Here is a 13,373-nt window from a genome sequence, read left to right on the forward strand (position 1 = left end):
ATAATTCTATATTAAAATTTATTTTAATATGAAACAACAAAAAATGTTATAAAATAAAAACTACGAGCTACGTGTATAATTACATTTAATTTTATATTAATAGAAAAACAGATAACTAATTAAACTTCCAAAAAAACAAAACAAAATTTAATTATATTTTATAAATATGGTAAGAATGAATAAAATTTATGCAATTCCAGTATTACAAAACAAAATCAATATCTGTATTTTCAAAGTATATTACTTCCAGACAATGAATAATTACATTTTATATTAACATAATTAAAAACTATAATTTTAAAAATATGGTAAAAATGCATAAAATTTCTGTAATTTTGTTAAATAAAATTGAATTACGATGTGTTACATATATAATACATGAAAATATTTTTTTGGATATTAGTTTTTATTGCAATATTTCGATTTTGGTTTTTAGATATTAGTATTTGATTATTCTATAAATATTTGGTTCTTCTAAATTTGATTTGTTATTTATCTAATAATTATTTTTCATATAAAATATTCTTAACAAATGTGACATACTAAATCAATAAATAAAAAATTAAGTACAAAAATCTTACTATGATATTATTTTGGATCCAAAACGTAAAGCCGGTTTAAATTTGTTATTAGACTTTTTTTCAAAATATTTAATACTAATCAGAGTTATACATTAGATAACATTTGTCTAAATTTCTGATGTGAAATTTGAATTTATTTATTAATATAATCTGTATAGAAATGCTATAAAATTATTTTTAAACTTTTAAACGAAACATGTATATAAAAGCTGAAAATGTTTTAAATCATATTATTTTGGTTGTGTGTGAATAAGTTCAGTGGCGGATGCAGCATAATGTTTTAGTGGGTGCAATTTACACATAAATATAGAAATTGAGGTTAAAATGTGATTTCAAATATGAAAGAATAGCTAACATTTTGGTATATTACCAAGAATTTGAAAATTTTGTGGGTGCAAGTGCTACCCTCTTAATACACCTACATTAGAAGAGTCTAACATAATGAACATGGTTTCCAACTGTTCATTTGAATGTGAATAAAGGGGGAGAAGGATTTGTGCTTAAAATGAACTTAACAAGATAGAAATTAAGATATGAAATAAAATAGCTTTATTTAAGGTTGATTTAAGTTAGTAAATGTCCCTGGCGGAGTTACTCCACTTACCCATTAAACAAGCAAGCAACAAAACACTACAAAGATGAACAAAAGCAATAAAGAAACAAGAGTTTAGCTGCTGCACACATACAGAAATCATGCAATTAACAACAAGTAACAATACTACAAAGATGACAGAAAGCAACAAACAAACACGAATCTAGCTGCTCCATATACACTATACAGAAACAGCCTTGTGACACAATGAATGTTCTTTTAATTAAAATACTCACAGAAAAAAAAAAGAGATTTCTTAATTAAAGAGTTTAGGTTTTTTTTTTTTAACAACAAGAGTATATGTAGTTTCATACAACAAATAACGGAGAATAGACTAAATAGTTAATATGGATTAAAGAAATCCAAAAGTAGACCAATTCGAAAGAGGTACGGAAGAAAAGGAACACGTTCATTCCATTCGCGAAGATTAGTGCATCATTATCCGTAGAAACCTATAAGAGGTTTCTTAAGTACACTTTAAAGATTATTTAACTAATAAATTTTAGCTAAGAACATTAGTTAAGAATCACCTAATTTTTCAGATACAATGGCAGTTTTTTAATTTTGGTTTCTTAAAAAAAAAAATTTACTTGTTTTTGATTACTTGTGGAGGAGAGTAGATGATTATGTGATCCTTCTACTCCCAAGTCCGTGATTCTTCCACTCCCAACTCCGTGACTCGTGTGCTCACATCTGCCTCGTCTTGTGTCATGTTACCTGCATAGAAAACAAGATTATATATATGAAACATAAACATAAATACGGTAACTCCATACGAGAACAAGAAACATGCCACACTCGTTTAACAACACCATCACACAAGAAACTTAAACAGAGTAAGAACAGTGATTCTTCTTAAACTTTAACAGAGATTCTTCTTAATAAAACAAGCATTCATCAGACGCTTAATCACTAACCACAACCTAGATCTACGCTGCATTTATTAACCACCTCTATCAACTACTTCAAGCATTCAACACACACATATTCGCTAACCATAAACTAAGTCTAACAAGCGACAAAACCCAAAACTTGAAGAAGAGTAGACTTTTTACCACTGCTCCACTCAGTGAAACAACAAGCACGAGATGCTCCCACAGCTTCACTCTGTGATGAATCTCTCAATGCTCCCACTACAAGATAAAACACAAGCATTATCAGTCCGTGACACGGAAAAGCACAAGACATTACAGAAGCATGATTATCAGTCTGTGACACAGAAACATACATTAGCTCCATTACAAGACACTTAATTCTATTACAAGAAACATACATAGCTTTCGCTTTCTCTCCGACAATAACAAACTTCTTCGCTTAAGAAACACAATCCTAACAAAGCTTAGACAAAATCCAGGTTCAATCTCATCATCTAATCAGCACCAAATCAATCGTATAAAGTATGAATCTGAAAAGGATCTCACCGGTCAGAAGAGAGAGGAGATGGGGTCGCAGCGATTGGGCGAGCGGCGATTGAAGAGAGGAGACGCTTCCTTTACCGACGGAGAAGACCAGAGAAGAGAAAGACGGACATGACGGCGATTGAAGGAAGGAGACGCTTCGCGAAGGAGAGGAGAAGACGAGAGAAAACGCCGATTGAACGGATGCTCCGGTTTCCTTCGACGGAGAACACGAGAGAAGCTGAGAGAAGAGGAGAGGAAGAAAAGAAAAAAAAAAAGGAAAAAAAAAGAAAAACACATGTTGCTCACACGTGTTATAAGAAACTCTTCTATGATCGGTTACAAAAACCATTAACTAAGGATCGGTTATACGCTTTTAATTTTGCTTCCATTTAACTAATTGTTTTATTTTCTTTAAAAACTCATCTAAGAAACCGGGATAATGATGTTCTTAGTTACTATTTGGTTCCTATTTGTTACAAATGGACGATATCATATATGCTGGCTTGTGTTCACCAAATAAGACAAAAGCACTGCTGAAATATTTACTTATGTTTGAATTCGATTATGTATTCCGTTTACGTTTTAAACACCTAACGGCCGCTTTAAAGTCATTTTAAGTTTCTAACTTGTTATCGTTTATTTTTCTTTTTCTTATTGACGTCTCAAATATTTTATTTGAATGATATGTGACAAGAGACCAAAAGTTCAACCCAAGAATGAATAAACATATTTCAAGTCCCTCTCCACGATTTTCAACACGACTTAAATTATTCTCTTTTGGTACGTATGTAGAATTCAACTTGACAAAAAAAATCAAAGCAATTTATTCATCAAAATTGTGAAACTTACCCTTATTTTCCTTGCATTTAGAGATCTTTGGTTTCAAAGAGTACTAGATTTTTACCCACCCTTTCGGGTTACTTTGGACCATAAACAAATTTTGATATGAAATAGTATTTAGTGATGTTATACATTATTATATTACAAAGTCGTATTATATTGAAAAGAATTTTTAAATTTTGTATAATTTATGAATTAGTTTACAGGTTCGGCTTTTGTATGAATCCATGGCAAAGTACCTATTGGGTAATTTTTGGACCCCCAAGTCTCTATCGAGTCCATGTCCTATCCGAGACCAAACCGAGTATCTAAAATACCCAAAATAGTTTTTGTTTATTAGGTATATTTTTATATTTTGAATATGTTTTTGAAATTACAGATAATTTTTAATTTTCAGGTTTGGATTTTTATTATAGTTTCGGGTTTTAGGTAAAATTTCATTTTTAAAAAATCGTATTCGGATAAAAATTTAAGTTTTTTTTGGTTTTCAGATCAGAGTTTGAGGTAAAATTTTAGGTCTTTTAGATATTTTAATATTTTTGGATATTCGTTTGAGTTTTCAGGTATGTTTTCGTGTCAGGTATCTTTAGAGTTTTCGTGTACTTTTTGGATTTTTTTTTGATATTTAAATCTTTTCGAGTTTAAAATATTAGAACCAATCGGACCCGTTATGTATCCAAAGTTACAGTTATTTACATGTATTTGAATTATGGATCCGGACCTGAAAGAAACCAACCTAAACTCAAACCAAATGTTTTCAAATACCTAATTAGGTCAAAATGTCTAGGACTTTAAGGATCTATACCCAAAATGAACCTATCTGTACCAAATCCGAAGATTCGATGCCTATGTTTCTTATATTTTATGTGCATTTTAGAATAGTTACATTTGTTAAGTTGGTGAGAATACGAGATTAATTAGCAGATTTTTGGCTAATTTAAAAGTATAGATTTATAGGGTTTTAAATAGTTTCTAAAACTTATATTAAATAACAAAATTTTATTATAAATATTTTTAGTTTTAATAAATTTTTGTACCTATTCCCCAAAATTGTTAGATTAATGATTTTACTATTATGATTTTTTTTTCCATATCATACCATGTGCTTTGTTATTGTGCTTCTTTCTTTAAACTCTAAGAAATAATGTAATATCATAAGTACATATGTTATAATAGAAATCAATTAGTTTCGTGAGATGATATTTAATATTAGATTAATTATTGTTTGATCGTAGTGTTTCTTTAAATCAATTAGTAACAACAATTAACATAATTAACTTAGTGTGCTCCTTATAAATATGAGTAGAAATATTTTGATAGATTAAGGCAAATATTAAATAAAACATATTATTAATGAATGTGTCCAACAACCTTGCATAAGTAGATATTTTAAGATTTCTTCTCTTTTAATAGTACAGATAGATTTATAGGGTTTTAAATAGTTTCTAAACTTATATTAAAAAATTATTATAAATATTTTTAATTTTAGTTAATTTATGTACCTATTCCCCAAAATTATTCGATTAATGATTTTACTATTATGATTTTGTTTTCATATCATACTATGTGCTTTGTTATTGTGGTTCTTTCTTTAAAATCTAAGAAATAATGTAATATCATAAGTAAATATGTTATAACAGAAATCGATTAGTTTCGAGAGCTGATTTTAATATTAGATTAATTATTGTTTGGCTGTAGTGTTTCTTTTAAATCGATTAGTAACAACAATTAACATAATTAACTTAGTGTGTTCCTTATAAATAGGAGTAGAGATATTTTGATGGATCAAGGCAAATATTAAATAAAATATATTATTAATGAATGAGTCCAACAACTTTGCATAAGTAGATTTTTTAAGAATCCTTCCCTTTTAATAATATAGAGATAGTTAGAGACCAAAAATGAAAATATTCAAGTAACTAAACAAGAATTCAAAAAGAAAAATACCCCAAAGATTATAGTATACTCGACTTTGTTTCAGGATTATCTAGCTATTAAAGCAAATAATTAGGATATCCTAGTGGTGGCAACGGGGGAGGCTAAGGGGACAACCTCGGCGAGGGGAGTGGGGAGAGGAGTCGGAAACGGCGAAGTCCGACAAACCTGACATGTAGGATTGAGTCTAAGCCACGTGCCGATACATTTAAGGTGGAAGAGATGGTTACAATCTGGTAGCTGCCGTAGCAGATGATTCCTCTTGTAGTCTCCTAATCAAGACTGTGGATGAAATATTTTGGTCATTAAGGGCTATACCTTTTTTGCGTAGAGGAGCTTTGGGTAGCTTTGAATGATTCTTCACTAGTTTATGTATCCAAATCAAATTTCTTACATCGTGATTTATCATGGTTTGGTTAGAATGACGAAGAAGTTGTCATATTCTCAAACATGAAAACTAAAATCACCTGATTTGGGTAACTTTTTCATAACTCCTATGAGATTTATTCAACTTCTTGGTGATTTTTCACTATCCGAATTAAGATTCTTACATCGTGATTCATCCTGGTTTGATTAAAATGATGAAAAAGTTGTCATATTCCAACCAAAAAAACTAGAATCACAAGATTTAAAAGTGGAACTTCGTCTTAATTCCTATGAGATTTATTTAATTTTCGGTGATTCTCTACTAGTTTATTTATCCAAATCAAGCATGATTTATCCTGGTTTTGACCTCGCTGCCTTTTTTGACGGAAGTTTCATGCCATCTCTAACGTCGTGAACTCTTCTCCACGGCAGGATTACTGTTTTCGTAACGGACGTAATTGCTTACGGTTCAAGCAATTATATACGACCCATTGGGCCTTCGGGGTTGGGACCTTCGTTTTTCAATTTCAATTTTAGAAGAGATTATTTTTCATTTATTCAGATGCCGGACTTTAGATGTATAAACCCATAAATAATTTAAGATAAGTTTTTCTGTGACAAAAAAAAATTAAGATAAGATTTTGGTAAAAGAAAAAAGAGAGAAGATTTTCTTATTTGAAAGTTAAAAAAAAAAAATTATGCGCCATGAAATGTTTTATTAATTGTTCAGGATCAACCAATCAGATTAGATTTTAAAAAAGCAAATAAACAAAGAAAATTATTAGAGAAATACTTTTAGATAGTCCTAAAAATGTGTTTGTCATAAATATTGTTGCTCTTAATAATCAAAATGACCAAAATATTTCATTAAAAAGGTAAACTCGACAAATCTTGTATTTGTTGGGTTCAAAGCCCATTTCAAATACTTTTATATTATTATTTTGGATCCAAAACTTAAATTTGTTATTAGATTTTTTTTCAAAATATTTCATACTAATCAGAATTATACATTAGATAATATTTGTCTAAATTTATGATCTGAAATTTGAATATATTAATATAATCAATATTGAAATGCTATAAAACTATTTTTTAAATTTTTAAGGAATCATGTATATAAAAGCTGAAAATGTTTTAAATCATATTATTTTGGTTGTATGTGAATGATTTCTAGAAGAGTCTCATATAATGAACATGGTTTCCAGCTGTTCATTTTGAGTGTGAACAAAGGGGGAGAAGGATATAGTGGATTTGAGTAGGGCTGGACATTTTATCCGTTAAATTTGATTTGATTTGTTATTCGCCTCTAGTGATGTCAAACAGGTCATCCCGTCCCGTCCCGTACCGCGGCGGGATCGTCATCTCGCGGGTTCAGGCGGGCCCGTCCCGCGCGGGCTGCGGTCTCCAAAAGGCCGTCCCAATCCCGTACCGCCCAAGTCCACAGTCCCTTACAAGCCGTCTCGCGGGCTGAACGTAAAAGGAGTGCAGAAGGATGTGTCTCGACACTGCATGCTGCTCCACTACATACCTAAGTGCACATAATGTAAAGATACGTGAAGACATGAATCTACTATTGGAGCACAACAAAATTTTACATATATTGTTATTGTTCTCGATTTTTTTTCTGGTTTTTGAAGTTCATGAAGTTCATCAAAGTACACAGAAAACACCATAAAACAGATACACTCACTTGTGGAATGAGAATTGGTATCAATAGCATGTTAAAGACAAGTACAAATCTATGTCTCAACCAAAGTAAATTTCATAAAAACACCAAATGGTCCAAATCAGTACTTAAAACAAAACCAAGCAACTTAAACAAAAAATCTAAAATTGTAATTGCAGCAAAACACCAAATCAAAATAACATTTCAAACTTGCTCATCTACTCATCTTCACCTTCCCCATCAACAATGGACTCAAATGATTCAAATGATGGTAAATTCTCTTCTTCACCATCACCATCCATTTCTTCATCTGAAAATATCAGAAATTTTATTTACTTAGGATAAAGGATAATGGAACTCTTAATAAAATTAAAATGAGTGTTATTTACCATGTGCATAAGATTCATATCCCTTGATCTAATTCCTAGTGCATATCAGAGTTTGCACATTTTTTGGGAGTAGACGGCTTCTATATTAATTCAGAACTCGCGATCCAATACTGAAGGAAGATTCTGAAGCCACTGTTATGATTGGAATACTTAGCAGATCACATGCCATTGCAGCCAAGTCACTATACCGATGCGCATTATCTTTCCACCAATCGAGGATGTCCAAGCTCTGGAAATTAGTAAACTCCAAAGGTGGTTCTTCAAGATAAGCTTCTAGAGGTGTCTTCCCACTCACAATGCCACTGGTTTGGCGAAATGCAAAGAAATCCTAAGAAAGTTGAAAAAAAAAATATTAGAGAGGAAAAAAAACCAGAAGATTAAAAAATGAAAAACACTCACATTGTAGTTCATAAACAGCCTCATTGACCCTGATTCAGATGCTTTTTGCGAAGCAGTCTCACGAGGCTCAGTAGAAGGCGAGTTATTCTTGGATTTTTTGTCGTATGACTCAAACAGAATACTCAGCTTGTCACGCAGATTCTTCACCTTTGCATCACGAGTACTCATGTCAAGCTTCCCTAAACAACATTCGACAATAGAAAGCTTAAACCGTGGATCGAAGACTACTGCCATTGCAAAAACACCACTGACTTCGTCCCAATATTTGTCGAACTTCTCTTTCATCGGTGGCACCATGTATCTGACAATCTCGTCTTGGCTTTCCTCATTTCTCCGAAGCCAATCATGGATCAACCAAACCTGATAGAAAAACAAGTTTGCAGTCGGGTAATTCGAACCAAACATCAAGCTTGTGATCACAGCAAAAGGACCCAAAAAATCGCAAATATTGGCTGCTCTAGTCCATTCCTCAGCTGTGGGCGCCGTTTTATAACCCTTCTTATCAAATGCCTCCAACTTAACAAATGTTTTATGGTACTTGATGGCTCTTTCAAGCATATAGTAAGTTGAGTTCCATCTTGTCGGCACGTCCAATATTAGCCATCCACCTTCTACTACACCGGCAGCATCCACACATTTGTGGAACAGATGTTCACACGTTTCCGATCCTAAACCATACTTAACACTGTCTCTTACTTTCTGCAAAGAGTCTCCAATAACCTTCAACCCATCTTGCACAATGAGGTTAAGTATGTGAGCTGCACATCTGACATGAAAAAACTCTCCTCCACACAACAAATCATCATTCAAATTCAGCTGCGATTTCACAATATCCTGCATCGAGTCATTACTTGTAGCATTATCTAATGTGATCGAGAACACCTTCTTTTCAATTCCCCACTCTTTCAGTGATTCAAGGAGCTGAACCGCAACATTCATACCAGTATGTGGTGGTGGTAGAGCACAAAACGTCAGGATCTTGTTGTTCAACTTCCAATTCCGATCAATGTAATGTGCTGTCACACACATGTATCCTTCTCGTTTCACTGATGTCCACAAGTCAGATGTGTAGGACACTCTTCCTGGAAGACTCCCTAATTCCCTCTTGAGTGTGTCTCTCTCACTTTCATATAATCGATACACATCTGGTCTCGCTGTGTTTCGACAAATGGTTTGGACATCAGCATTCAAATACGCCCATGTGTCTCTAACTTTTTGATACTCAACGTACGCGTAAGGTAGATCATGTTGGACTATTGTCTTAGCTACCATCTGTCTGAACACAGTATGATCATACTTGCGAGATACTACTTTCCCCTCAGTATTGAGTTGTTGCTGCCTCCCAGTATTCCTTGGATACATTTTACATCTCCCCCAATGCCTTCTCAGCCCACTTGTTCCATGCGAGTGAGAATACCATGCATACTCATTCCTGCAATGATTGCACAAAGCTTTCAAATCTCCATTGGGTTTTTCAACCACCGTGAAATCCTTCCACACATCTGATCTTTGCATATTCTCCAAATCATCCAAACCGGCTTCATCCTCGTCCAACTCATCTTCTACCAGTTCATCATCAAAATCCGGTATCTCCTCTTGGATCTTGCTCTTCTTCTTCAGCGACTCAGTACTCGGTCCTTTGTTTTTCCGCGACTGAGTACTCGGTCCTTTGTTTTTCCGCGACCGAGGTGCTGGCTTTCTTCTCCCTCCACGAATCACAAATTTCAGAGGAACAGTCTTCTTCTGACTACACGCATGTGCGGAAGAGCCACTACCTCCATCTAGAGTGGATTAGTACATGGGTTTCTGCGAGGCTGTTCCAAAACTGGTTTTTCTGGGAGGCTTCCTCGTTTGGGTTGTTGGAGTTATTTCAACATCAGAATCCTCTTCTAAATCGACCAGACTGATCAGCTTTCTTTTGCGACCTTGCTTGTTTCCATCATCACCACCATCACGCTGATCATCATTCTCATCAATTGCCGGAAGTCTTGCCATGACTTGTTGAGTCTCAAAGTCTGTTGTATCTGGTGGCACGTAGTTAGTATCCAAAGTGAACTGCTCTTCTGAGTCGCTTCTTGATCTCATGGTCTCTCAGGCTTTGGTTGGTTTGTTAGATGTTTAGAAAATTCTATTCTAAGCTAAGTTATGGCTCCCGTGACCTAAGCTACGTGTGTTAGTGGTATTAGGGTTTTTAAAATATTTTAAAATTTTAATTAAGTTTAAAAAAATTTAACTAAAATTTTATACTAGCTTGAGGACAAGCTAGTAAGCTACGTAAACATTGACATAACCAGTGAGTTCACCTATCTAAAGAGGGAGTCCTATCTAACCAGTGAGTTCTCCTATCAATGCTTATTAGTTCTACGGAAGACTGCGACTAACCTGAGGTCCTAAAGCTGCTCATACCAATGGTAGGCTGACGTGCTGACGCCTCCTTGGTCACGATCACTCCAAGAGCTCGAGGCAACACATATTCAAAAGCGTGACACAGACAAAAAGAAAATACATATCAGAGATTATAGTTGAGATAACAATGCAAACAAGTGAAACAAGTCGTTACACTACTGAACAGAAGACAGTAAGACACTAGTCTTGTCTTAACTTTGCAGTGAATCTACACGCATAGCTTACGAACAATCAGCCTTAAAATCCTCAGAATGATTTTTCATAAGCTATGCGGCAAAGATTCACCGATAGAGTCAACACAAGACAATAAGACATCGAGCTCTCCTATCAATGATTACTAGTTTTGCGTAAGAGAGTGAATAACCTGAGGTACTGAAGCTGTTAGGGAATGAAAAGCTGGAAGCTGACGTGCTGACGCCTCCTTCTTCATACACATGATAAAAACAAACAAACAAAAATCAGAGAAATCACTTGGAACATATCGGCATTACAAATTTACAATGCAAACAAGTAATGTCTTATCTTATAAGAGGAGAAGAGAATGAACCAGTCGCCTCCTTGTTCTTCATCACTTCATCGCCTCAAAACATAACACAAAACAATGACAACACGACAAGAAAACATATCAGAACTGACCACAAGTTATTTTTGTTCAACTTCTGTAACCATATCAAATAAAACGCTTGTTGGATATTCTAACGAGTTCAACGGACACATTCACAATTTAATCTTCGGTAAGACAATCAGAGACAACAAACAATCACATGAATTTAATCTGGTCTAAATATTCTAACGAGTTCAGCTAGAGACAGAGACCGAGACATAACATTCACATGAACTGTTCAACGGACATATTCACAATTTAAAAATAAATAAAACTAACCCAACCGAGACAGAGACATAATACACTCAAAAAACATCAACCTAAGCTAAACAACAAACATCACATGCAATACAACTATATCAGAGACAAAACAATTAAATAAAGAGGCGAAACGGAGAAGGAAACGAACATGCATGCAGAGGAGAAGCTCCGGTGGTGGATCTTAGAAGAATACAAGCTCCGGCGGTGGATTTATAAGAAGCTCCGGTGGTGGATCGAAGCAGATAAGCTCCAGAAGAGACCAGCCTGCAAAAGAAGATGAGATAATTGGTTAGTGCCGACAAAATAGATCGACAACAAACAACAAGAATCTTTACCGGAGGAGATAAAAGGCGAACGGTAGACCGGAAGCATCAATGACCTTGAAACACGGTCACCGGAGCTCCTTCACACCCATAGCCTTCTTGTCACACTCTCTCTCTCTCTCTCTCTCCCTCTCTCTGTCTCTCTCTCTCTCTCTCTCTTTCTCCTCTCTCTCTCTCTCTCTCTCTCTCTCTCTCTCTCTCTCTCTCTCTCTCTCTCTCTCTCTCTCTCTCTCTCTCTCTCTCTCTCTCTCTCTCTCTCTCTCTCTCTCTCTCTCTCTCTCTCTCTCTCTCTCTCTCTCTCTCTCTCTTGTTTCTTCAGGTGGAGGCAGAAAAGGAAATGGAAGAATTAGGGTTGCGGGACTATGCAAAACCCGCAGGTCATCCTTGGCCCGTCTCTCTTTCGGCCCATCCCGCACAGCTCCCGGCCCGCTCGTCCCGCAAAAAAACGGGCCTACTAAACCCCGGCCCAAACCCGCCCCGCAGCAGGCCTTCACAGACCCGGCCCGCGGACCAATCCCTCCTTTGACATCTCTATTCGTCTCGATTCGTTCTAAAATTTCCGGATATCCGTAGACTTCCGAAGCAAAGAAAATACTGAAAATCAATATCCGTTAAAATCGAAGCAAATCACAAATATCAAAATTCTAAGAAGCGGATATCCGCTCCGATCCGGAAATATATAAATACATGTACATATTGATTATACTTATATGTTTTAAATGTATAAGTTGATATAATTATTATTATTGTAACATATGATTTGACAAATTTTATTCACATTATTACTTATATAAAAGTATTACATGAAAAAGAAGAGAAAAAAATTTATAAAACAATTATAACTTTTTTCTTAAATTTTGTGTTATTATAATTGTTAACTAAGTTTAAAATTTACAAAATATGTAGTTCCACTATTTCTTTTAGTTTTTATTTTATATATCATGCAAAAAAATATATTAAAAAAATGAATTCGTATTGAATTTTTAAGATTATTTCTATTAATCAAAGCGGATGAGATATCCGTAAATATCCGTAAATATCTATTTATTTTCCGGATATCCGGACCGGATATCCGTATTTTTCCGAAGCAAAGCAAATCGAAAAATTAGATATCCGTAACATACGAAGCAAATCACAAATACCTTTAAAAATCCGGATATCTGATCCGTGTCCAGCCCTTGATTTGAGAGAATTAGTTTCTGAAATTTGTTCTTAAAATGAACTTTAAAAGATAGAAAATAAGATATGGAATAAAATAGCTGAACATTATTAAGGTTGATTTAAGTCAGTAAATGCCCTTGGCCGAGTTACTCGACGTACCCATAAAACAAGCAAGCAACAAAACACTACAAAAATGAACAAAAGCAATAACGAAACAAGAGTTTAGCTGCACACATACAGAAATCATGCAAGTAACAACACTACAAAGATGACAGAAAGCAACAAACAAGAATCTAGCTGCTCCATATACAGAAACGGCCTTGTGATACAATGAAAGTTGTTTTAATTAAAATACTCACAGAAAAAAATAGGTTTCATAGTTAAAGAGTTTGTAGTTTTTTTTTTTTTTTTGAATAACACGAGTTTGTAGACTAAATCATATATATAATG

General features: G+C 34.2%; 2 protein-coding genes across 2 annotated transcripts; both read right to left on the reverse strand.

The window, feature by feature from the left end:
- Positions 1-1,505: 1,505 nt before the first annotated feature.
- On the reverse strand, positions 1,506-3,474 carry LOC111203704. The gene is made up of 3 exons (XM_022697694.2): positions 2,595-3,474; positions 2,229-2,306; positions 1,506-1,890 (listed from the first exon to the last, which is right to left on the reverse strand). The coding sequence occupies exons 1-3, from the start codon at positions 2,920-2,922 to the stop codon at positions 1,811-1,813; spliced, it is 486 nt and encodes a 161-aa protein (XP_022553415.1). The 5' UTR covers positions 2,923-3,474; the 3' UTR covers positions 1,506-1,810.
- Positions 3,475-7,598: 4,124 nt separating this feature from the next.
- On the reverse strand, positions 7,599-10,253 carry LOC106355463 (zinc finger BED domain-containing protein RICESLEEPER 1-like). Its single transcript, XM_013795411.2, has 4 exons — positions 9,967-10,253; positions 8,169-9,915; positions 7,920-8,097; positions 7,599-7,690 (listed from the first exon to the last, which is right to left on the reverse strand). Exons 1-4 carry the CDS (start codon positions 10,251-10,253, stop codon positions 7,599-7,601), a joined length of 2,304 nt encoding a protein of 767 aa, XP_013650865.2.
- Positions 10,254-13,373: the final 3,120 nt, after the last annotated feature.

The sequence above is a fragment of the Brassica napus genome, chromosome C4 (assembly GCF_020379485.1).
Source record: "Brassica napus cultivar Da-Ae chromosome C4, Da-Ae, whole genome shotgun sequence".
In the NCBI taxonomy this organism is placed as follows: domain Eukaryota; kingdom Viridiplantae; phylum Streptophyta; class Magnoliopsida; order Brassicales; family Brassicaceae; genus Brassica; species Brassica napus.

Excerpts from the sequence above, each read along its gene's own strand:
- LOC111203704 (XM_022697694.2), bottom strand. The coding sequence starts at position 2,922 with ATGGTTTTTGTAACCGATCATAGAAGAGTTTCTTATAACACGTGTGAG. Across the intron at positions 2,307-2,594 it reads TCTCCTCTCTCTTCTGACCG|TGGGAGCATTGAGAGATTCA; the intron begins GTGAGATCCTTT and ends TTTATCTTGTAG. Across the intron at positions 1,891-2,228 it reads TTTCACTGAGTGGAGCAGTG|GTAACATGACACAAGACGAG; the intron begins GTAAAAAGTCTA and ends TTTTCTATGCAG.
- LOC106355463 (XM_013795411.2), bottom strand. The coding sequence starts at position 10,253 with ATGAGATCAAGAAGCGACTCAGAAGAGCAGTTCACTTTGGATACTAAC. Across the intron at positions 9,916-9,966 it reads ACAGCCTCGCAGAAACCCAT|TCAGAAGAAGACTGTTCCTC; the intron begins GTACTAATCCAC and ends ACATGCGTGTAG. Across the intron at positions 8,098-8,168 it reads GGCTGTTTATGAACTACAAT|GATTTCTTTGCATTTCGCCA; the intron begins GTGAGTGTTTTT and ends CAACTTTCTTAG.